Source organism: Thamnophis elegans, chromosome 7, assembly GCF_009769535.1.
Source record: "Thamnophis elegans isolate rThaEle1 chromosome 7, rThaEle1.pri, whole genome shotgun sequence".
Taxonomy (NCBI): domain Eukaryota; kingdom Metazoa; phylum Chordata; class Lepidosauria; order Squamata; family Colubridae; genus Thamnophis; species Thamnophis elegans.
Genome location: NC_045547.1, coordinates 30,127,508 through 30,154,189, shown reverse-complemented (window position 1 = coordinate 30,154,189; position 26,682 = coordinate 30,127,508). Strand labels below are relative to the sequence as shown.

Below are 26,682 nucleotides of genomic sequence, written 5' to 3'. Positions count from 1 at the left end.
CTATGTCTGTGATATGCAGAAAGGCTAAGAATTATAATCCAGCACATCCAAAAGACATTGAGTTGAAAAAGGTGTCCTAAAATATATAGAGATCACCATTTGGGATGTACTCCATTACTATGGCATCAATACAATCATTTGGTAAGCTATTTCATTCTCACATGTTGAGCTTTAAGCCTGTCATTTGCTTCTCTTGATTTTATGATCCGATACAATCCAATAGGGCAATATAAACTATCAGAGAAAATAGTTGCATTTACTCTGTACTGTTTAAGAATGGGTTTATTAACAGATTATTTGCACATGCAGTAGAAAGCTATCCCTTAATCAATGATGATGGAATTATAGAATAAGTTTAAGGTATGGATATTCCAGTTATGTCCTGTAAGCATTTCCAATACTCTAATTACAGAGAGCGTAATCTGGTCTCTCAGCCTCTGCTGCTGTGTGGTATGTTACAGCCACATGAGACATTTTCTGTTTGAGTGAAAAACAAATGCCCTGCCCAAAGCCTGATTTATAGCCTGCCAAAGTTTCATCCATGACAATTAAGTCATTTGTGCATTAATTAACTGTGCATTGGTTAATAATTTTAATCATATCAAACATCATGATCTTAGCTCGTCCTACTTCTGCAATTCCTGGAAAATTCTGTCTGCAATATTATTCCATGACTCTACAACATCTTGCTCTAATCTAAGTTTGGAAGCAAATTTGAATTTGGAAAGTGGAAAGGAAAATGGAACAGAGCAAATACAAAAAAGAACAGAATTGCATAATCTGATGTTCTGTCCTAAATGTATTTACCACAGCATCTAATTAGTGTATCCCTCTGCTTCTTTAGCCCTCTGGGAGAGTAAAAAGAATGCACCATAGATTTACTATTTTTTTAAAAGGTCACCTGGACCTGAAGGGAAGTGCAGCACAACTCAGTAATGTCATTTGGGGGAAGGAGGAAAGGTCCATATTCCATTGTTCTACTCTTCTATCTTTACAGAAAAAAGGAAGTCCAGCTTTTCCTATTGGTAAAATAACCATGCAGGGCAATGCACTGGAATCAACTGGAGGGAAGGGATTTGCCTACAGAGAAATGAAGTGTATGGGTTGAATAGCTAAACAAGCAAAAACAGCACTTTCAATGTGTAGCAGAAAAAGAAAAGGGAATGTTGTCTTCCTTATGGACTAGAACCTGGGAGAGGATGATCTTGTGTGCTCATGAACTCCAAAAGTGATTGGCAGCCCATCTTCACCCTGGAATGTGTCAATAATGCAGATCGGCCCTTAATCTCCCAGTCTGAGCCAGTCTGAGTCCCACCCAAAATTCAATAGCAAATTCAGTAATATAAATTTTCAGCTGATTCCTGTTTTAAAATGCCTGTTAAAGCTCCAGTCGACTTAGGGCAGTGTTTTTCAACCACTGTGCCGCGGCACACTAGTGTGCCGTGACATAGTGTAAGGTGTGCCGTGGGAAAAACACTTTATATATAGTCAATATAGGCACAGAGTTAAACTTTTTAAACATTTTCTAATGGTGGTGTGCCTCGTGATTTTTTTCATGAAAAAAGTGTGCCTTTGCACAAAAAAGGTTGAAAAACACTGACTTAGGGAACCTATTTTGCTTTTAAACAAAACGTAACATAAACGTTCCATTTTAAACTATGCCCTTTCTGGCAACAGATATTTAAAACAACAATAACAACCGCAGTTGAAAACCCTGGCCAGAGCAATGTTGACCACCCAAGCAGAGAGGATAAATGAGAGAGCCTATCAAGCCTTTCCCTAGAAGGAGTGGAGACAAGAGCAAAGGGGCACTGCAGGTGGGAGGACCCTCTGTTGCAGACCACCCCAGCCTAGTTGAGTTGCGTTGCTTACATCTTTTATTATAATCCCAGCCATTTCCAGCCACCCTGGGTTGTAACTGAGAGGAGCCCAGAATATTTGAAAGATGGAAGATAAGTAAAACTCATTTCAAAGTGATGGAGTCATTTTGAAATGACTGCTACTCTCCCTGTGGGGCGAAGCTTCCGTATCCTATAAGAGATGTTTGTAATTGCCATTGAAGACTGTGTCATCTCTTGGCTATGCATTAGTTTTGATCACTAGGGCAAATGGAGAAAGATAAATAATAACACACACTGTCCTTTTAATCTTGTTCTTTGATTCACAGATCAGGATTTGTGTGGATCTTGATAATTTCTTGATCCTGAACCTGCAAAGAACAGATCCTCGTAGCCAATGAAAGCAAAGAGGTTTTCAAGGGCCTGTAGATGCTGTGATAAACAGAGGGGGAGCCTCTGTTGTTTCAAAGAAAAGCATTAGAATACTTTCAGAATGGATTCCTTAAAGAGTTGGGAAACCTCTGGTGACAGCAGCAAAACTGGTGGGTTTGTGAAGCTAGCAAAGCAGGGTAAAGGGAGAAATTGTGTTGAACTTTGGCATAGGAAATTAGACCTGCATAACATAAAGCAAATCAGACAGATATCTGTCAGGAAAATATGGTCATAAATTTCAAAACTGCAAAATGCAAATATGCCAATTAATGCTGCTTTGTGGGATTGCCTGGGAACAATCCCTGAGAGTTAAACAGTATAATTCCCTAGAACCGTGATGGCAAACCTATGGTACGGGTGCCAGGAGTGACACGGAGAGCCATCTCTCCGGGCATGCAAGCGGTCGCCTGTTGCTGTTCCAGGTTCCAGTGTGCCTGCCAACTGGTCTTCACGTGCGGAAGCGCTGGGCAGCTGCTCTTCCAATTTCTGGTGCACGCATACGCACCGGCCACCTGATCTTTTGGTTTCTGGTTCACATGCGTGCATGAAGACCAACTGGCTGGTGTGCATGTGCACACCAAAAACTGGAAGATCATCTTCCAGGCACGTGCATGCACACTGGGTGGCTGTTCTTCTGGTTTCTGGCATGCATGCACGCACACGCTCTCATTCAGTACCGAAAAGGTTCACCAACACTGCTCTAAAAGGAGAAGGTCAGTCTCAGAGGTGCGTTCCTGCCAGTTCTAACCTCTTCTATAGAAGAGGTTCCACATATCTACAATGCCATTTAGAACCGGTTCCAGCTACCTCCCCCCGCCCGTCCCCACATCATCAAGATGAAGAGCAAGAGGAGGAATTCTGGGAGTTGAAGTCCACAAGTCTTAAAACTGTCAAGTTTGAACACCCCTGGGTTTTTTTTTCTAAAGGGTTTGGGGTCCAAGGGTCTTGTAACTTGACAGTTTTAAGACTTGCGTGCTTCAAATGCCAGAGTTTCTGAGCCAACATTTTGGTTGCTAAGCAAGAGCGTTGTTAAGTGAGTTTCACTACATTTTACAAATTGGCCACACCCACCCAGTCACATGGTAGACAAGCCACTCCCACAAAGCAGGCCACACCTACAGAAGAGGTTCTAAAAAAATTTTGAGATCCATCACTGGTAAATCTGGTGGACTTGCCGACACGGGCTAAGTAGCTTGCATGAATGGGAAAGGCAAGATGCAAACAAAAATGTTAAAAGGAATTGGACATTGGTAGATTCTTCCCCCTCCTCCTCCTTTCCATCTTTAGGAAATTTATTTGGCCAAATGGAAGTCTGCATGCAACCTAGAAGTTGTAGTCTGCATGACTCTTTCCTCACCGCCAGATGGCAAACTACCTTCTTTGTGACATTCAAGTCAAATGAGATAAAATGGGATAATCAGAGTCGTGGTTTATCCGAACGTTCCTTGTGGCATGTATATCTATGTCACATGCCCAGTTTGAAGCTGAGCCAGGAGGTGGGCAAGGCTGTCCCCTGGTGGACAAAAGCCAAGAGCAGATTAACTCTAAACTTTTGTCTTATAAAATTGGCAATCCACAGGCATTGCTCAGGATGCCTTTACTCAGGATGCCAAACTGGTTCAGGTATAATAGGTAGTCCTTGACTTCTGATCACAATGAGGACCAGAATTTCCATGGTGGCTGTTACATAAGTGAGTTGCACTGGATTTTACGAACTTTTCTGCCACAGTTAAGCACATCACTTCAGTTGTTAAGTGAATCATGTGGTTATTAAGCAAATCCAGCTTCCCTCTGAGATCTTGTTTGTCAGAAACTGGCTGGGATGGTTGCAAATGGTGGTCACATGACATAATCTGCTATGGCCATAAGTGTGAAGACTGGTCATAGGTAACTTTTTTTCAGTGCTGTTGCAACTTTGAATGATTGCTAAATGAATGGTTGTAAGTGGAACGCTAACTGTATTTTAGAAATCCCCAAACCCTAAGTTTATTTCCTGCCTCCTGCTTTTTATAACTTTTTCTTGACTGACATGGAGATTTTAAAATGCATTCATGTGTGATATATTTTGTGTTGGATTAATAAAAATTCCTTAGATTTCCCTAGTAAGGATTTTAGATTCCTCCCTTTTGCCACATTCTTGTAGTCATGAATTTACTTTAAAATGTTTGCATTGCACTTTGAGGTGCCTCATATCTTTTAATAATTATTGAAGATTATTGTACAAGTAGATAAACTGAAATAAATAATTATTATAAGTAGGTAGGTTTCACATAAATATACATTCTACTCTTCTAAGGTATTCATGATGTAGTTATGGTTGCAGAAGTAACAAGTTAGCACTTGGAAGTTCTGGTGAATTTCCAGAAGCTGGTTATGCTTAATTTCCAAATAGGTGAAGCAGTTTTTTTTGCTAATTTTTTGTTTGTTTTCCTGGAGTCAGTATTCCAAGATCATGCACCTGGCATCTACTGAGCACTAGAACTGACAGACACCTGGTTTTTAGTGAGGCATTAAGGCAGGGGTGTCAAACTCACATTGTCATGGCGACGTCATGTGACATATTGGGACTTCCCCACCCCCTTCGCTAAACCGGGCGTAGCCAGAACGTGATGCATTCGGCCCACGGGCCAGGAGTTTGACAGCATTAAGGCATCAGGTTAACTGCTACAACAAACGGGCTGTCTATTTCTGCTAAATGGTATCCTCCAAATGTATTTAATTAAACTCTGTATTGATGAGTGACTGTTAGACTGAAGTAAGCTTATCTCCTTCTCTTTCCCCATGCTCAGAGATCTTCTATACAGGGGTGGGATTCTACCAGTTCGGACTGGTTCAGGTGAATTGGTAGCTCCGACTATCAGCTGGGAGTAAACCGGTTCACTCTGATTTTCAGCTGGGCCCACTCAGCCGCCCCTGTGCTATAATCACCTATATTCCCTTTTCTGAAGCCCAGCTGAAAGGTGCGGCAGAGTGGATTGCCTCAGCTGTTTTCCTCCCCAGCAGTAATGCAGGTGGTGATTTCTATGTATACTGAGCATGCTTGTGCGTGAGCAAAGGCAGTGCATAACCTTTTGTTTTGAAATAAATTGTTTTTATTCTGGTTTATTATCCCGTTTTATTTTATCTTTAATTTTCTTTTTGTTATAAAATAAGAACTGAGATGCAAATAAACAATAAGGACCCCAAAATGTACTCCTTTTGCATTTTTTATGTATACAGCTTTTATCCCTCAACCAACCAGCCCAATGCCCAGTTAGCCACCCTCGAGGTATATAGAGATGGTTGGTTTGAGAAATCCTGAACTGCGAAGACAAGAACTGAAAAGACACATCAACAGAAGACCAGAATTCAGTTGCATTTATTTTGCTGCCTTATTAAGAAAAAAAAGGTAAACAGGTCAGGAGGTTGTTTAACCTAGTGAGACGCTTTTGAATTTCAGCTCTCCATCTGTGCAGATAAATGTAATGGTTTCCAAACCAGTTTCATTGGGAAACTTGAACTGATGGTTTCCAGGCAATGTAATAGTCACTTCTTTTTTGTCATGTATGAAGGACAGCTAAAAAGAAAGAAAAAACACAATGGAGTGAAATATAAAGTAGAGTTCAACAGAAGAGACAGGATCCATTCAATTAGCCTAATTATTATTATTATTATTGTTCTTGTTGTACAATTGTATCACAGCGGCCAGTTGTTTTGCCGGATTTGGCATTGGTTACTAGTCGGGCCCCACCCAGGGGCCTAGGACGTCGTAACGTATTTTCGTAATATGCGTGCAGATCCAAGCAGTGCGGCTTTTTGCATTTGACTGATGGTGATTTTGTCAATTTTTAACTGTTTTAAATGTAATTCCAGTGCTTTTGGAATAGCACCCAGTGTGCCAATTACCACTGGAATTACCACTGCTGCTGGTTTGTGCCATAGTCGTTGAATTTCGATTTTTAAGTCCTGGTATCTTGTGATTTTTTCATGTTCCTTCTCGGCGACCCTGCTATCACCTGGTATTTTTTTTTTTTTATTATTATTATTATTATTATTATTATTATTATTATTATTATTATTATTTTTGCACAAATTCCAATGGATCATTTGTGCTACTGCGGCACAATTCAGTAGCACAAATGATCCATTGGAATTTGTGCAAAAATTATAATATTAAAACAGCAACTAACTGGCGGGAACATCAGCCTGAAAAAGTCACCGAAAATCAGATGGTCAAGATCTTGTGGGATTTCCGTATACAAATGGACAAAATACTGGCGCATAATACACCAGACATCACACTGGTTGAGAAAAATAACGTCACAATCAGACATCGCAATACCAGGTGATAGCAGGATCACCGAGAAGGAACATGAAAAAATTGCAAAATACCAGGACTTAAAAATCGAAATTCAACGACTATGGCACAAACCAGCAGTGGTAATTCCAGTGGTAATTGGCACACTGGGTGCTATTCCAAAAGTACTGGGATTACATTTAAAACAGTTAAAAATTGACAAAATCACCATCAGTCAAATGCAAAAAGCCGCACTGCTTGGATCTTACTTTGGCCACCTAATGAGAAGGAAGGACTCACTGGAGAAGAGCCTAATGCTGGGAAAGATTGAGGGCAAAAGAAGAAGGAGACGACAGAGAATGAAGTGGCTGGATGGAGTCACTGAAGCAGTCTGTGGGAACTTAAATGGACCCCGGGGAATGGTAAAGGACAGAAAGGCCTGGAGGAACCATGGGGTCACAATGGGTCGGACACAACTTCATGACTAATAATAACAAAGAAGGACTACTAGGTGAATAATGTCTAAATTATTCTCTAGGTGTATTGGAACAGAAGGCTTATAAACTACTGGCTGGGAGAATGGACATTTTTATCAAACATGTGCAGAATAAATGTTGGGGAAAGCTGCTCCTTAGTTGCCAATCACATACACACACACACATTTTGTCTCTTTTTGTGCCTCTCACCTCAGTAGGTCCACCCTCCTGGAAAGGGAAATTGGTCTCCCTGAGTTCCTTCCCCCATTGTCCTTGGTTCTTGGAATTGCACACGATGGTCCTTGTATCTCCATGAATGTCAAAACGTGCATTTAAGTGTAGTAGAAGATTATTGTCATCTTTGCCAAGATTTACTGCAAAACTGTGAAAGATGGACGAAAAAATAAGGTAAAGAAGAATTATAGAAATAGATTGATTTGTGGAATTTATATCCCTCTCTTCCAAAATCACTGAAACCAAAATATTTACAGGGCAATTTACTAGAGCATAAAACAAATTACTCCCAGCAGTATTTAATACAGTGTGCTGCATTTAAGCTTTATGAATTCATCAGCTTAGGTTAGCAAACAGTATTTTAGTGTGATGTGAAAAATAGTGGCAATGTGTACTTAAAGTATTTACCTGGCACCCTTATGAAATACTTTATTAACCCAATGTTTGGCTCAACAAGGCACAATGAAGTAAGCTGAAGTGTGCATACTGCAAACCAGAGATGGGTTAGTTTGCAGCAGGGGTGGATTCCAGCTGCTGCTACTGCCAGTTTGCCGGTTTGCTCAGAGACACATTGCGCATGTGCACTTCACGCACATGCACAGTACTAAAAAGTTTTTGCGCATGCGCAGAAGCAAAAAAACAAGATGGTGGTGCCGATGGCACCACCGAGAGAACTGGTTCAGGGGCTTGGAAGGCTGAGTTACTACCTTCTTGGCCGAACCGGTCCAAACCGGTAGGAACCCATCTCTGGTTTGCAGTATGCTCCACAAAGGCAGCCACTGAGAATGATTGTGGTAGACTCTCCCTTTCCTCTTTCACATTGTAATCTGAAGCAAGTTCAGATATTCTCTCTCACTCATACAAATGCTTCCCACTTCCTATTCTGATAAAGAGCAGTAAATTAAGATAAGAATAAGCATGCATGAAGCAGAATGAGGATCATCAATGGGAATGGAAAATTCCATGCTGGTAATTTCACACCAACTTCAGGGTGAGTGGGAGCTGTGCAACATAGTAATGGGGAACAGGCACCCACTGCCAATTCCAAGCTTCTCCGATCCCAATTTACAGCCTGGCAGCTGTCTCGCCTTCCCCTAAGGCGAGCTGAAGCAGTCACGTAGCAATGTTCTTGCTCAAGCATCTTTCTCAAAGATGATCAGTTCTCTTGGCTTTAATTAGTATCATCTGTCTCTTCCAGGGATCTTCCCTGCCTTTGGGGTGCAAGTGGGAGATGTCTGAGCCAAAGAATGGGAATGATATTATTACCAGTAAGGGAAGAGTTGAGGCATGTTGATCATCAGAATATCTGTCTCAGTGACAAAATACAGACTCCCTCAAGACTCTCTGCAGAGGCCTAATACACTCCCCACCAACATCATTGGTGCTTGCTAGAGGGTGTTAAAAATTCTCTTTAACTAGGAATGATGGGAGCTTAAAAGCAGTAGATGTGGAAGTCACTCACTTGGGTAAGCCCATTGTGTAGACAGAAGAGCATCATTTTCATAATATCCTGCAACCTTTCTCTTTCAAATTGTACCTTTGTCTGTAAGCTCTTTTGGCAAGATACTCTACTGTTCATCATTCGGAGCGATTTCTAAAATATTTTCCTGCCCAGACCTGTTCCTCCTCTACAGACCCAACACTCACTTTTGCTTTCATGCCAAGCCAAATATTAAGGACTGATTATAGCACTAAATGGTGCTGATCATGCAGTTTTTTTTCCAGGAAAAAGTCTCCAGCTGCTTTCCTGATATTGGTGAGAACTGGAAGAACGTGCATGCAGTTTTAAAACTTTTTAGAATCATAGGTGAGAGCTGTTGGTGAGGTGGCTAAAGCATCAGGCTAGAAACTGGAAGGTTGTGAGTTCTAATTACATCCTGGGCCCAATGCCAGCTAAGTATCCTTGTGTTAGTCACTTTCCCTCAGCCCTAGGAAGGAAACAATAGCAAACCACTTCTAAAAGACTTTGCCAATGAAAACTGCAGAGGTTGGTCCAGGCAGTCTCTGAGAATCAGACATGATTGAATAGAAGGGGGAGAAATGCGGCATAAGCAGTGATCAAATATCCATTTCTTGGGGGGGGGGGGATCTCCAAAAGTGAAATACCAGGCTTTGAAAAAAAAATCAAGATAATTTTTCTCAGCTTTATGAGAACAGACTTTAGGCATCTCCCACAATTCCTAGCCTGAATGACATTTGAACATGCTGGCTTGAGCTACTGATCTGTGAGCCAACACATTTGGAGGAGACTTGGTTGAGGAATACCACAGTATGAGTCAACAAGTGGACAAACGTTTGTCTCTGAAAATGGAGATTCAAATTGGAAACCACAGTCAGAAGAACATATGTACAGTTTTCAAATCATCATGCTCATTCTTTCTAGAAGACCACCAAATGCAGGTTACTGTGAATAGGAGAGAGAAATTCCAAAAGGAGACCAGAGGAAGACAGAAAATGGGGCTGTTGCCCTAACAGCTGGTTTTATTTAGTTTCTTGGCAGGAATAGCAGAGAGCAGGGGGGACGTGTTCAGATATGAGTCACTGGGAAATGTTACAGTGGCATTAACTCCTTTCTTGCAAATTGTCCATGGAGATTCTCAATCATCTAGGACATGGTTGTCCCAATGATGTTTTTTTCTCAAAAGATGTTTTGCCTTTTGGAAAAAAACAACAACTTGGGATCTTTTAGAGTAAGAGGAAGGAAGAAGCAACAGGAGTCTTCTGTTTCATTAGTGAGAACTACTAAGTTCTTCCTCCTACTCGCATAGACCCAGACTATATTGTACTGTAGTTCCCTGAAGAATATATCAGTGTAGAGATATCTGCACCGTGGTGGCGCAGTGGTTAGACTGCAGTACTGCAGGCTACTTGTGCTGATCACCGGCTGCCAGCAGTTTGGCAGTTTGAATCTCACCAGGCTCAAGGTTGACTCAGCCTTCCATCCTTCCAAGGTGGGTAAAATGAGGACCCAGATTGTTGGGGGCAATATGCTGACTCTGTGAATTGCTTAGAGAAAGCTGTAAAGCACTGTGAAGCAGTATATAAGTGCTATTGTTATATGCAAGAATCATTATATAAACAAAGAGGACTAAAACACTATTTAAGTCTCAGAAAGCAAGGTAGTATCCAGAAGTAACTCAGGCAATCTCATCCCTGATTCACCAGGACACAAGGAGAAGGGAAGTAATACACATCAGGTGTTCAAGATTCCAGTATTATATCTTATCTCAATAAAGTACAGTTCTAATTTAATGTGGACTTGGTTTTCTGGTCTGGCCTCCTGATGGGATTGACAATTAGACAGGTACAAAGACATTTCTTTATGTTACTTAACAATAGCTCCCAGTCATTTTGGAGGAAACCATTATGATTAATTTTAACAATCTGGCATCTTCCAGATGTGTTAGATATCACCTCTTACTGTACACCTGGTCATCACCTGGTGGGGAATGCTTCTATGAACCAATACAAGGTTCCATTACACATGAATCTAAATATGTTCCAAATTATCTTTTTAGAGATGCCATCTTACCTCTTACATCCTGATGGAATATCACCTTTCACTGTTATCTTCTGGCCAGGTGTAACGTTCAGATTCGTACAAACAACTCCCTAGAAAAGGAATTCCAAAAGCATTTAGTGAGTTGCTCCTGTAGCCCCCCTTGTAGGACCCCCCCCCCCCGGTAAATTGGAATCTACATCTATTATGAACAACCGCTGTTGGGTTATTTGAAATTTCAACAACTTGCTGCATTGATAAAACATATTATTGTACCAGGTGACAGAGAAATATGGTCAGATAGTATTTACTGTCCTTTAATTTCAAAACCGATGAATATTCAAATTAATATAATAAAAAGTGAACAATCAAAACCTTTTAAAGGAAGGGATTGCCAAGAAAGGTTCTATCCTTTCCTAAACTAAAGTCCTCTAAATATGGAGGAAATCGGGGGTTTAGCCTGTGTTGAAGTTGCTACCGTATTCTATTGTTTGAATTACTTTTTTTTTAAAAAAATCAAATGTACAAATTTTAAAAAAATACAAGTAGATTTTACTCAGTGTTAAACCAGTTCAAAGAATCATTCTAGAAATGATTGCAGTATCATCCAACAATGGAATCAACCTTGTAATATCTCTAGAGGTTAACTGGGTTGAGAAAAGGTGTTCTAAGCAAATAAAAGTGGTACAAAGTTAATTGGATTAACAGAAATAAAGTATATTCATGAATTGCCCCCATAATGCACTTCGATATTTGTTTTGTTCCCAGGTTAGGATACTGTCACATAGTAGTCCACTAACCAAAAAACCAATTTATATTTGACACTTCACTCTGCTAATTCAAATAATGTTTGGCCAGGAAAAAAAAATAGGAATGATATTTCTGCATAAATCAGAAGGGATAGCATAACTGGTTATTTCTCACAACATTTGATATTATTAGTTGGGAGATTTATAATTTGCACTGTGTTTACAGGAAAAACCCAGGAAATTAATGATTCCATATTTGCATGGCACATTAAGATGTTATCTTTTAAGTCGGCAGTTCTGCTGAGAATGAAATGATAATCATGCAATTAGATTATTTGTTGCTATTGACAGGCAAAACAAAAATCCTCCCCTTCCTTTATTTAATAAATAATAATAATAATAATAATAATAATAATAATAATAATAATAATAAAAAATACATAAGAGTGGCCATAACTGTGACCAAATACTCTAGCATTTGTCACTGTGTGGTTCTAGACTGCTGAATTAAGGCAACTTTGAAACAACAGAAAGAGACATTTTTATCCTGCTCTCTTTGAGCTGGCATTCTTTTGCCTTCAGACCGTCACTACTGCAGCCTCATCCTGCTTTTTTCTATCTTGCCAAACCTAACAGAGCTGAGAGGAGAGGGACAAGAACCAGGCTGAGTCATGATGATGCCAACTGCCCTTTCTCTTGCTTCAGGCTGAATTTCACTATTGGAACGGCTGGGTGAGAGTAGCAGAGAAATGCTTCAAACCATAGCCATCTTCTGCATGGGAAGGGCAGCTCCTGCCCATTTGACTGTCTCTGCCAGGAATATGGGAATGGGGAAGGAGGTGTTCTGATATCGCCATCTGATAGTTAACTTCTCCACACTAATTCATAAGTGGAAGCTTGTGGAAAATCTCAGAAGTAAAAGATGGCAACATGAAAGTTTTCAGTCCCTTCCTTTATGGGAAGAAGGCCACGTTTGACTCCTATCATATTGATCCTGAATGCCTGAGGTGATTTTCTTCAGGAAAACCGTTTTCAATCCCTACCTGCTATTCAGAGAAATGTCTTACAAAAGCCTTTGGGGTCTACTTAAGAAATTAAAATTGGCACCGAAATGGACAGGCTCACAAAAGAGCAAAAAGACAAAGAGGAATCCGATTACTACTTAGTATGGGACTTATGGTATAATTGGCTAGAGGAAGGAGGAAAAAAATAGGAAAGTAATAAAGGGAAGAAAAAAGATTTTAAAAAACCACAAAATAAATACAAAACCGCAGAATTAACGGAGGGGAAAAATATAAGATTGACTGTAGATAAAAATAGTATGAAACAAGTAACATAAGAGGATCAAATATATATAAAAGATGTAATGTATAGAATTAATAGAGATAAAGGATATGTAAAATATGTATATAGATATAGTATATAGATATAGTTATATAAGATATATGTATAGATAAAAGAAACACAATGGATATGTAAAAGATGTAGAAGTGCTGCAAAGAAGATATACATGTATAAATAAAATTACAATTTTTTAAAAAAAGAGAATATTATAATATAAGTCTAGCACTATTTTAGCACTACTCAAAGTCTTGGGGCAACTTGGTGTGGCTCAGGCTGGCATAGACTTGCAGGGGTGTTGCCCTGTTAGTCCTTTCCTCACCTTATCTACCATTTTCTCTCTTTTATGGGGAACTTAAGTTTTACAATAGACAAAAAAAAAAAAAGAATCTTTCCCCATTTTTTTTTTTTTAGTTCAGTGGCAGGAAGGAATATTGCTTGCTTGAGTTCTGTTTTGGCTGCTTTATAAAAAAAAACCTGTAGGCATCAGAAATACTAGGATTTTTTTATAAAACATACTTTGCCAATTTTAATCTCTTTTTTTTAGATATGGTGAGGAAAGGCCAACAGGGCAACACCCCTACAAGTCTATGCCAGCCTGAGCCACACCAAGTTTCCCAAGACTTTGAGCCTCCCTTTTATTTATTCCCCCCAACAGATGTCTTCCGTTCCCTCAAATCTCTGGATTTAAAATAGTGCTAGACTTATATTATAATATTGAGATTACAGAGTCTGCAAAACCAGGGGCTTCCATCAGCAGTTTTTCCAGCAGTTTTTTGCAGCTACTGCAAAATTGGGAGAAAGCGGATAGGATGAGAATTAGGGAGACAAAAATTATTAAGCTGAAGCAAATGTAAGCCAAACTTCTCTTCTCAGATATACTTCCACAAACTTTTCCCAAACAAATGAGAAAATTACAATAATCTCATAGCTATTCAATACTTCAGAAACCCTGTGCTAGATAGAAGCCTGTTAAGAGAACACACATTCTATTTAACATTTTTAGCCATTTTCACCTTTCATTCTGGTGCTACTACAATGACAGCTTTTAGGAAAAATTAATCAGCCAGTTCAAAAATAAAGGTCCACTTTCCATAAAGATCAGAGTAGATTAGGGTATCTCGCCTCTGTTTGCAACAGCAAGACAGCAAGATACTCTAATCTAATTTGAATGCATGAATTCAGTAATAGCTGGCATCCTTAAGTATCATACATCTCTGTCCCATAAACTCACAGGCATGGCTCTGTTCCTTGTTCCTGCAGCTCACGGAGAAGATCCTACGCAGAGATGAAGGGAACTATGATGCCACTCCCTTGCTTTTAAATTCTCTGCAACTGAGGAATTACAGATGCAACCAACCAATAGAAAAGCAGCAGTGAATGATGGCTGGAAGGATTATCAAGGCAATTGTTTGTGGGGGATGTGGCAATGTGGCATAGGGTTTTTTCCCATTATGCATTGAGGCCAATGCAAAATACTTTTACAATGAGAGGGTTTTATTGTCCAAGATCTCTTCCCTCCCCAATTTAAATTGAGTAGTTGGCAGGCACTTTCTAGGCTTCTTTATTGTAAAAGCCTATAAAGACCAGAGCCAAAAGATTCAGAGATATTTGAATAAATGGCTTTATTTTTTTAAAAAAAAAGAAGCTGGGGAAGCTTAAACCACAAGTGCTGAATTAATCTATTGTTAAGACATGACTCTTATATTTAACTGAAGATATCTAATTCACGTCCAACAACAGTGATGGCTACACATTCATTATTAGATTGTTTTGTTATCGGACTTCCTTCCAAACAGAGATTTTATCCTAATGTTTTACTCTTACCTGTCATATATCCATGGTGAGACAGAAATACAGTTGATTTTGTCTCAGGAAGGATTGTGGTGTGTTTTTCCTTAACCAGAATGATTCAATTTTAGAATATTTTGTGGATTATTTTCTGGGTCCTTCAAGTCAATTTCCCCATGAAAACAGAACATAACCATCAACAGTTAATATGACTAGCCTGAAATCTTATGATCTGTGGGAGGGCTTACCAGGGATCATAAGATATTTTGCATTTTCCCTCTGAGGCTGGAGGAAGAATGGGGAATTTGGTACTGAAAAATCCTTCTACAAAATTTCAAAACCACATCTTTGTCACACCAGAAAATCTAACATTGGGAAGGATCAAAAGGAGGTTTGCAGAATGAAGCTGTAAAACTACAACATGCTAGATGAAAATTCTGAAAGTTGAAAATTCATTATTTTTGAAGGGCATTGGGCTAGAGTTAAGTAGTATACCTAGACTCCTTTATTTAGACCTCTATTTTTCTTTCTCCATGACATTAGTTGCCAGCACTTATAACATTGCTGCTCCCAACTTTGCAAACTGTAAGGATATTCTAGGCAGCACCGTGACAAAATGAGCATTGAAACTTTTCATCAACACTCAATGGTTTATGAAAGGCAGAGGGAAAGGGAGCCATGAATGGATGTTCACATTGAAAGAGGTACAATATAACATATAGCAAAAGAAAAAAAAACAGGCTATATTATGTAGCATAAAAAACAAACTGAAAACAGGCAGTAAGCCCCACACTCACTCGCACTGAGGCTGTAACACAGTTGGGTAATAAAAAGCAAATAACGAATCTAAGATAGCAACAAGTTCTAAACACAGTTCAATCCTGAGCTACAGATATTATCTTCTATTCAAACAACCCATAATACCAAGCAGTGAGTAGAATCATTGTATTGGTTTTGTCATTTTGATAGGTCATCCATCCTGGTTTCTATAACTTAAAAAAAATTAATTGTTCCACTGTAAAGTCACCTGATAAGAGCTCAGGTTTGGTCCAATGCTGCCAAAAGGCAAGGTGGGAAGCTCAGTAAATTGAAATGTGTTGAATTGTTTAGGCAAGTGGCCAACTTTCAGATCCAATATAATCCCTTAGGTGGGTTTGACTTGGTGATAACCCAACTGGCTTCAGATGGAGTTAACAGAAGAATTTAGTACAGAAGCAAATACTTCTCAGTAATTTCTGCAGAACTTGAAAGTGACCAGGTTTTGGTGTATTATGCCGATTGTGAGTCATGGCACCAAATGAGGACTTTTTGAAATGGAGGCTAAAGGGTGGGGAGAATAAGTTCTCTGAAGAATTAAATCTGCAGAGTAAAGAAAAAGCAAGCCAGAGGCAAAACGTCTATTTCTGTGGTTTGTGCTTTTGCTTGTAATTTCATCTCAAGGCAGTTGAAGTCCTTCCAAGAGTTTCAGAACAAACGGTTGTCTTTTGCTCTACTGCACTAACTTGCTTATTATAGTATTAATGGATCCCATATTAGCATTCGCATGGAACTACGGAATTTAATGCATTGATGATATATATGTGCAAAGATATAAGAAACAGTTGCAGAGAGTGAATGCTAGATCTAGAAAGCATGGAGATATCTTCTCTCCCAACCACTTTTCAGCAACAAAATCACTTATCCATTTCCAGGGTATTAGTCCTGATCTAGCTTTATACATATAATGTATGATGGAGGGGTAAATAGCTGCTGGCCTCTGTTTCCTACACTTTAGATCTAGGTTAGCTACTTTTCTTTAGTCCTGCAGCCTCATTAGTGCTCTGTAAGCTTGGTTCTTTCCTTGCAGATGTTTAATTACCCCAGTAGTAATTACCCCATCTTCAGAGCAGCATCAGCATGCTTTTCTGTAATGTAGTCCTTCAAACTCACCAGACATGATTTTAATGTTCTCCCCATTTCCCCTTCTCCCCTCTGGTGCAAACCTACAGAAAAGAGGGGTGTTAACCTTTCAATAAGCTTGTTTTAGTTTTTTTGTTCTTTTTAAGCAATCCTAATTCCTATCTGTCAGACCTGAAAATTGAGGCTGGATTCCCTCTAGTAATGCTACCATCAATCAACACAGTTCTCCAGGCACAAATTATGCCTACTCATGAATTAAGCCAGGGATGTCAAACTCGGTTTCATTGAGGGCTGCATCAGGGTTGTGGTTGACCTTGAGAGGGGGTGGGGTAATCACAGCTGACTGGGTGGTCGTAACCGGGGTGGGCTTGGCCAGCTCAATGTCACTCATGTCAGTGGCACCTGTAGCGGCCCGGGTGGTGCTGAGGGATCCATTGTCTACAATGCATGCCCAGGGGGTGGAGCGGGGCTGGGATGGCCCCTCGCTACCTCCAGGGCAGCCCCCTAGATCTAAGGCTGATCGTGTTCTGTCCCGGATGGTCACCACCAAGTTGCAGATCAGTGCCAGGCTGGCCTGGGGCTGAGGCACTAAGGGCCAGTCCTTCACTGTTTTCAAGGCAGCCTCACATGCCAGATCTAACCACATCGTGGGCCAGATGCGCCCCATGGGCCTTGAGTTTGACACCCATGAATTAAGCAAAGGAAAGTGCAAGTTTCTTGTTTTAACCAATTTCTCTGTCCTATACACCATTTATAGTGGTAGAGGATAGGAATATTTTGGAGGAAACAGTAAGTCATAGGAAAGCATGAATAGTAATTTTGTGTTTATTTCCCTTATCTGTTCTGGAATTCCCACGGGAGCATCTATGTGGGTTCTTTCGATTCTAGCAGATTCAAAACAAGTTAATTTGGAATCCTCCAATTATAGTTAACAGACATGTATGGCAAAACGTTTGTGAAGAATACAAATCTCTACTGAACGTTTGTATATAATGCCAGCTGTCACAGTTGAACTTGGGATCCTGGAAGCTGCAGGCCTAGGATATATGGAAAAACTAGGCTGGAAACTCCAATTAGTTTAAAATAAGAGGACTCAAGAAATATCTTGCCAAAGAACTAAAATTATGAAATATTAAATCAATTAGCCGGGGTGGGCTTCAAAAATTTCAGCAACAGGTTCTCTGCCTGGTTGCTGAGGTGGACGTGACCATGATGGGTGCAGCCTAGTTGGCCTCCTGCACCATGGTGGATCCTCGTTTTCGCCTTCCCCAGGCTCCGGAGGCTTTCCTTGAGCCTCTGGGAGGGTGAAAACTGCTTCCCTTGGGCTCTGCAGACCTTCCGGGAGGCCCATTCCCCCTCTCCCCGAGCCTCCGCGTGGGCCTTGCACTTACCTCATATCCAAAATGGGCCACATGAAGACTCCTGGGAGGGGCTGGGTGGGCTGACCAGGGCCAACTAGGGGTGGGATTTGGAGGTTTCCAAACTTGCCGTATCATTAGCTATGGGTTCACCTGAACCAGGATGAGCCCGGAGTAGCCCACCCTAGCACAATAGACAGAAAGGCAGGGAGACCAGGTAAGGCAAAAACATAGAGTTTAGGCCAGCATGAGCTAGGGACACAGAGACTCCAAACCTGCAGAGTATAATTTTATTTTCTTTAACCACAAAAATCAGGTACAAAACAGCGGCTTGAGAGAATGCAAAGAAATTTTGACCTTACAGTTGAGGAACGACTATGCCTCTGAACACACATTCAGATTAGAATGTATTCCTGTACCAGAACTCACTCACAGTTCAGGCACTTATAAAAAGCACTCCTGTTTTTCATTCAAAGTTTTCTTCCAGCTTGACAGAGAGGTTTCCTTAAACAACTGGGAAACGAAAAGTCAGATCTCTACAGCAAAGCACTGATTTGTTGTTGGTAATCTCAAACTAAATTCTCCCCAGCCATAATCCAAATAAATAACAGATGTTTGTTCTGACTATGAAGCTGTATATATAACTTTTGGGGACCAGGAGACACTCTTAGAGTTGCACATACATCTCTGCTCTAAACTATTCTTGTCCTCAGCTCCAGTAAGGCTGGATTTAACAAGCAAGAAATTGTGGAATCCATCTGGTTAGGAACAGGGAGAAACCAAGCAAGAACTAAAATAGATTAAAACGTACTCCTTGGCACAAATAGTAATTAGTTCCATTCCACAAAGAAAGACATTTTGCCTATAGTGGAAATTGTATCAGATTGCAAATGTACTTGAATCTGGTGCTAGTTAGCCTGCCACTCCTTAGATGATTCATCTGTATAAATTGGTGTCCTAAAGCATCTGGCAATATCGGGCTCGTTTCTGAAAAAGGGATATATTAGCAAGTCTATACTGTTAATAAAATTGACTGCCATTCACTGTATAGTCCATGATCACCTTCCAAATATTTTCTAATTAAAAATGCATAACAATGAGATATTAAATTGATAATGAACCAGAAAATATGTGTTAGCTGCCTCCTTATGCTTGCTTATGTGCTTCACTACCATGCGATGACAGCCTGCCATGAACTCTGGGGAGGGGGATTCTTGGGGGAAAGTGAAAGTATTTCTGGATCTCCCTAAGATACTGCTTCAAGGTCACCCAGCTGGGAGAAGAAGGCAACTGCATACCAATCTACTTTTAAAGTATCCGTTCTGAAAACATCTTGCTTGAACCTGATTGGTCATGAGGGGGTCAATGATGGGAGGCAGTTAAGGAAGGGAAAAGTTGAACTTAGGGGTTCACCAACAAAAGCGCGCCCGACAACAGTGCGCTGACAAAACCGCAGGGACAAAAGCACGAGTTTGAAATAATGCCGAAGAATGAGGACAGAAGCGCGCCGACAACAGTGCGCCGACAGAAGCGCACTATAAACCTAACCCTAAACCTAACCCTGAACCTAACCCTAACCCTAAACCTAACCCTGAACCTAAACCTAAACCTAAGCCTGAACCTAAACCTAAACCTAACCCTGAACCTAAACCTAACCCTAACCCTAACCCTGAACCTAACCCTGAACCTAATCCTAAACCTAACCCTGAACCTAACCCTAACCCTAACCCTGAACCTAACCCTGAACCTAACCCTGAACCTAACCCTAAACCTAACCCTGAACCTAACCCTGAACCTAACCCTGAACCTAAACCTAAACCTAACCCTGAACCTAACCCTGAACCTAACCCTGAACCTAACCCTGAACCTAACCCTAAACCTAACCCTGAACATGTGCACTGGACCCGTGCCCCTCCTGGCTGGTTGTTAACAGCAGGGAGGTGATACGGGGCTGGATCCAGGCGGTTGTTACTGCCTCCCTTCGGGAGGGGGTCTTTCCCCCCCACACTCAAAGCGGCGGTGGTGAGACCCCTCCTGAAGAAACCATCTTTGGATCCAGCCGTTCTTAACAATTACCGTCCAGTCTCCAACCTCCCCTTTGTGGGGAAGGTTGTTGAGAAGGTGGTGGCCTTTCAGCTCCAGCGGGCCTTGGAGGAAGCCAGCTATCTTGACCCATTCCAGTCCGGCTTCAGACCTGGCTACAGCACAGAAACCGCTTTGGTCGCATTGACCAATGATCTCTGGAGAGCCAGGGATCGAGGCCATGCCTCCATCCTGGTTCTCCTTGACCTCTCAGCGGCTTTCGATACCATCGACCATGGTATCCTTCTGCGACGACTGCGAGAGGTGGGGGTGGGAGGCACTGTTTTGCAGTGGTTCTCCTCTTACCTCTCGGACAGGTCGCAGTCGGTGTTAGTTGGGGGGCAGAGATCGAACCCTAGGCCCCTAACATATGGGGTGCCGCATTTTCAACATCTACATGAAACCGCTGGGCGAGATCATTCGGCGCCACGCGATAAAATACCACCAGTATGCGGATGATACCCAGATGTATCTGTCTGCCCCGTGCCAACTCAATGAAGCGGTGGACGTGATGAACCAGGGACTTGAAGCTGTTAGGGACTGGATGAGGGCTAACAAACTCGTGCTCAACCCGGATAAGACCGAGTGGCTGTTGTGTTTCCCTCCCGCCAATTTGGCAAATATTCCATCTCTCAGGCTGGGGGGTCAAACATTATACCCCTCAGACAGGGTCCGCAACTTGGGAGTCCTCCTGGACCCACAGCTGACTTTCGAACACCATTTGTCAGCTGTGACCAGGGGGGCATTTGCCCAGGTTCGCCTGGTGCACCAGTTGCACCCCTACCTGAACCGGGAGGCTCTCACAACAGTCACTCGGGCCCTTGTGACCTCTAGGCTGGAGTACTGCAATGTGCTCTACATGGGGCTGCCCTTGAGGAGTATTCGGCGACTTCAGCTAGTCCAGAATGCAGCCGCGCGAGCGATTGTGGGTGCACCTCACTTCACCCACGTAACACCTATCCTCCGCGAGCTGCGCTGGCTACCTGTCGATCTCCGGATACGCTTCAAGGTGCTACTTGCCACCTATAAAGCCCTTCATGGTAGTGGATCTGGGTACTTGAGAGACCGCCTACTGCCGATCACCTCCACACGACCCATTAGATCTCATCGTTTAGGCCTCCTCCGAATTCCATCCGCTGGCCAATACCGACTGGCCACCACGCGGAGGAGAGCCTTCTCGGTGGTAGCCCCGACCCAATGGAACGATCTCCCCGTGGAGCTTCGTACCCTCACCACCCTCCAGACCTTCCGCACAGCCCTTAGAATCTGGCTATCCCGTCAGGCCTGGGGCTAAAGATTGTAACCCGCCCGAATGGTATGAATGTTGCGTTTTAATCATGTACTGTCTTATATGTAAAAGTCTGTCCCCCCCCCCTTCCTTTTGATTGTGAGCCGCCCTGAGTCCCCACAGGGAAAAGGGCGGCATACAAATAAACAATCTAACCTAACCCTAAACCTAACCCTAAACCTAACCCTAAACCTAACCCTGAACCTAACCCTAAACCTAACCCTAAACCTAACCCTGAACCTAACCCTAACCCTAAACCTAACCCTGAACCTAACCCTAAACCTAACCCTGAACCTAACCCTGAACCTAACCCTGAACCTAACCCTTACCTTAACCGTAATGGTGCTTCTGTCGGCGCTCTTTTGTGGGCACGCTATCGCCGTTGCGGTTTTATCAACATGGTTTTGTCGGTGCACTGTTGTCGGGCACGCTTATGTCGGGTCACAGAACTTAGGGATTTTGGTGCATGATTCTCAATTCTGGTTATGCATTACTGCAATATACTTCTAATATAATTATACCTTTCCCTATAAATGGATCCAAGGATCATTTCTATTTAGAGATTTACGTGCTGGCAGGTCTGACAATATGACATTTCAATTTTGTTGATTTTTACTCACATACTTCCACTTAAAAAAAAATTAAACCCCATATTCCCAACCGCACAGAACCTAGCTGTACCATTCCACTTCCCTCCACCCCCACCCCCCCAAAGTATAAAATGAGTCCAGCTGCACCTTGAATAATCTCTGCTATCTGTGCAATCAGGCCTGGCATAGAGCATTCATATATGGAAATTATCACTAGATTTTGCAGTAGCCATGCATGTTGTCAGAGTTATTGGCAAAGGCACCATGATGAGAAATAACCCTGGGGAGTCCATTCTATTTTCAAAAAAGCAGCATCTTGGTTTCCTCAATGCAACCCAAGATCAATATTCCTACTCTGATGGAATATGACAAAATTGGCCAGTCAGGAGAATTTGCAGAGGGCTACATGAAGACTGCTGATGAAATCAAAATTCTTCTTTGCTTTTCTATCACTTTCCACGCCCCACCACAACTACCCATTGAAGCCTGCCAAAGAAGAGAAAAATAACTTTTATTAGATATTGAATCGATCAGTTGCACAGTATAGGGCTTTTGAAATGAAGAGCATGGATCTTGGAAATTAAAATGAAGTCTGCCTATGTACTTAGAAATACAAGTTAACCCTTCCTGCTTTGAATGTAAAAAAAAAAAAAAATTGTAAAATTAAACTTCTGACAAAAATGGTTCTCTCCCCATATGATAACCCTCCTTCCAGGTAAGGCAAGGTATTGTGAGAAAGGGACTACATCAACTAGCACCTTTCTATTATCTGATCTAGCTGCCAGTTTGTTTTCTGGCCCAATTCAAAGTAACATGAGTCTCAATGGATGGCAATTCCTGACTTTGTTTAAACTCCAAGCTAGCAGGAAGTTACACCTCTAAGAAAAGGGAGAGAAAAATGTGGGCAAGAGTGAGTAAATAGATTAGTTGGCCCATGCTGCCTGAGCATTGTGAAGTTGAAGCCCCAGCGAATGTGGAGGGTACCAGACTGCAGAAGCTATCCATAAAAAAAAAAAAGGTACAGTGTTAACAATAAGTTAATAAATCACAGTGTGAGGTCATTCTGGAATTGTGGTAAAGAAATTATGTTGTCTAATAACTCAGAAAGAGAAGTCAATTGAACAGATTTTAAAACAATGAATCAAAAAGGCCATTTTTTTGCACTCACTACTCTCTCTCTCTTTAGCAGCGAAACATTCTCAGAGTAATAGGCTATGCTTTTTATTGCTATGTAATGACTGATGCTGTCAGTCCAATGTGACATGGAAGGCCCCATCGTCTCCCAAGTTAATGTGCTTGTAATTGTCTTGCCTATGGTTTGGCAAATCCACACACTCTAGATTCTCAAGCTTCCACACTGAGGATCCTACTGGATTTACCTTCCAATCTGTTTGTATGCAAGAGAAATATTAAGCATGTAAACGCAACACACCTACCACCCTCCCTGCCATCTTTGTACTTTTACTATGCACATATGTTAATTGCTTTTGTTTATTCACCAACAATGGTCACCATGATGCCATGTTTGGTGCCAAGTTCAATGATCAGCGACAGGAGATGCAACTTCTCCATCACCTGTTCTAATTTCTTATTCTGGAATTATTCATGTATTTTGTACTAAAACAGAGAGGCATTCTTCTAGTCTAGGTATCCTACCAAATTACTTTATACTGAGGTAGCTTATCAGTCTATCAAATCAAAGACAGAACCTGGAGGTAACAGTATTTACTTGCTGCTGTCCTTCAGTTCATAAGGAATAAGAAAACTCTCTAACTATTGACTTTTCTCAATATTCCTCACCCTTGGCCATTGTCTGTGCTTCTATGAATGATAATTCAGCAGTATCTACAAGACCACAATGTACTCACCTCCAATGAAGCTACCGTATAGCCCAGGGGTCGGCAAACTTAAACCCTCAAAGAGCCAAAAAGGTCCTAATCAGAAGCTCCCATTCAATTCAACCGACCGAAGTCCGCTTCCCCCACCATAGAGTCTCCTCCTAGCGCAGCGTCCTTTTTCCTCTATCTGTCCTAACCAAAAGCCCTATCAATTGTGGAGCTGACCGATGACAGGGAGCCGCAGCAGAGGGATGAAAGAGCCACATGTGGTTCCAGAGCTGCAGGTTGCTGACCCCTGGTATAGCCACTACAGTAACTGATAGTCTTATCCTTCATAATTCCTCTAATTTCCTTTAATGCCATCTACATTAAAGGACACTACTACACTTTGTAGCAGTGAATTCCATAATGAAGCAACAGTATTTCTTCAGCCAGTAGGATATAGCAATGGATTTAAATGCCTTTTTTGTATTTTCTTACAAGAGCTTTACATTTTAAAAATTCAATTCAATGCAACAAAGTATATCCAAGTATAAGGAAACATTTGTAATCACCACCACTGAGTCATTGCATTCTTTTGGTGTAATCCTAGAGCATGTTGGGTAGCAAAGGTTGATTGTGTTTGGCAATCATTTTCACTTAACTTGGAAAGAGACCCTTTCCTAGGAAAGAAGTAAGTGAAAGGAGAGTATCCTAAGCAGGCTTTTTTGTAGTGAGAAGATATTAAAAAAATAAAGCTCTAGTTTATTACGTGAATACACTTTTGAATGTTAACATTAAAAAGGATACATGACGTAATAATCAGGCTGAGCATTTTATACAGTTTATAAGGAGGCCTCTGAAAATAGACTTCCGGAGTGAAAGTATTCCTAGCCCTCCTCTCAGCAGTTCTTCCCCCTTTCGTGCCTCTTTAAAATACTCCTTCTCCCTTGTTTCAGAGTGCATTTCAACAGTGGAACCAATTACCCAGTGAAGTAATGGGCTTCCTGCCACGGGATCTGTTTCAGAGGCGGCTGGGTGGCCCTTTGTCAGAGGTTGTTTGTCATGGATCCTTGCAGTGGGAAAGCTCTCTTCCATCTGTGTTTCTTATTCTTGTGGTAAGGACCAAAGATAGAAGAAACGATGGGTAAACGACAGTGTTTCAAATAATACGCTGAGCTCCCTTCATACTCCAGTAGTTTGAATGAAGGAGTAAAGGTGATTTCTCAAGAATAAAACATTGTCTCCTGCTTCTGTTTAGAAATATCATTGGATTCAGTCTGGGCACCCTAAATCTTTATCCAGCTGGATAATCTGTACACTCCAGACCAAGGATGTAAAACTCAATTTCATTGAGGGCTGCATCAGGGTTGCGTTTCACTTTGGGGGGGGGACAGGATATGTGTAGCCAGAGTGGGCGTAACCTGCTTGATGTCACTCATGTCAGGGGCGCCCAGGGGTGGGTTTCAGGCGGTTCGCGGCGGTCCCCGCGAACCGGTTGGTCGGCGAACACGGAAGTTACTTACTTCCGGGTTCGCCGAAGGATCCACCCGCCCGCCCGCGTTTCTTACCCGGTTTTGACGAGTTCTGCACTTCCACGCATGCGCAGAACACATACAGCTCCTGCGCGATCCTCCAGGAGCATCTGGAGCATCGCACAGGTGCTAGTACGCATGCGTGCACTGCGCGCGTGCACAAGGACGCCGCTGGCCCCGTTCCAACCGAACCGGTTGGAACGGGGCGAGAAACCCACCCCTGGGGGCGCCTGTGGCAGCCCGAGTGCTCTGCAAGCGAAAACAGGCTCCCAAGTTCCGTTTCCGGCTGCGAGGGCCTCCTGCAATCTCTGCCAGCGAAAATGTTGTTACTGGCAGAGGTTTGCAGGAGGCCGTCGCAGCCAGAAATGGAGCTCAGGATCCCATTTTTGCTGGCAGAAGCACCATGGGCCGGTCCTTCACTGTTTCCAGGATGGCCCTGTGAGCCAGATCTAAGCATCTCCTGGGCTGGATGCAGCCTGTGGGCCTTGTGATTGACAATCCTGCTCTAGACATGTTTCCACCTACATGAGAATTGCTAACTATGTATGAGAAGTTCTTTTGCTTCTCATGGTGTTTCTATGCTCTCTTTTGAGATAAACCTTAATGTTGGGGTTGTTGTGCCTATGTATTTGGAGATAAAGTTTTTTAAATGCAACATTAATTCTATGAGAACATAAATAGGACATTTTCTGAAAAGGGCAGAATTGCTACAAAAAGTCATATCTCATTACTCAGAACATGTAGCAACAGTAAAAAAAAACAGTGGTTCCAAATATTAGGAAATAAACTGTGACCAACCAAGGGACACGTATACAGAAAATCTGAAATATTGTACTACATGCAGTTTTTGTTCCATTTTCAAAAGGGCTAAAAGGACATCCCAGAGGTAGAAAGGTATTGGAGGGCGCCAATTGAATGACCTAATAACTTATTGAATAAGTTATTCAACAACTTATTCTCATGTCAAAATGGATGGATATAAATAACAAGATGCCACAAATAATTTGTAATGGGCAATGTTTTAAGTTGTTGCTAAATGATTTGGAGCAATAAAGTGCATATATGCATTGAAGCCCATTACTTTGTTTAGGATAGCAGTTAAAATAAAAAAAGATACCAAGAACTATGGAAAGATCTGCACGGATGTGCATTAAATAACAATTATGGTGCAGTGGTGGGTTGCCAATTTTTTACTACTGGTTTGGTTGCACTCCTGTGCATGCTCTTGCATGCGCACGACACTTATGCGCATGCCCAGAAGCCTCCAGGTGGGTGGGTAGAGCTTCCCGCCACCGCTATTACTGGTTTGCTTGATCGGGCCGAACCAGCAGCAACCCATTTCTGGTCCAATGGAAGCAAACTAAAATCGGTGCACATTGGGCCATAAAAAGAATCTGATTTCACATGCATAGAGGCTGAACTGGTTCACCAGAAAGTTGGATTAGCTAATAATGAAAATAATGATACAGGGAAAAAA

The 26,682-nt window shown here is 41.7% G+C and overlaps 1 protein-coding gene across 1 annotated transcript; it reads right to left on the bottom strand.

Moving 5' to 3' along the window:
* Positions 1 to 5,602: 5,602 nt before the first annotated feature.
* Positions 5,603 to 14,174, bottom strand: LGALS1 (galectin 1). The gene is made up of 4 exons (XM_032220675.1): positions 14,080 to 14,174; positions 10,789 to 10,868; positions 7,233 to 7,404; positions 5,603 to 5,826 (listed from the first exon to the last, which is right to left on the bottom strand). The coding sequence occupies exons 1-4, from the start codon at positions 14,083 to 14,085 to the stop codon at positions 5,680 to 5,682; spliced, it is 405 nt and encodes a 134-aa protein (XP_032076566.1). The 5' UTR covers positions 14,086 to 14,174; the 3' UTR covers positions 5,603 to 5,679.
* Positions 14,175 to 26,682: the final 12,508 nt, after the last annotated feature.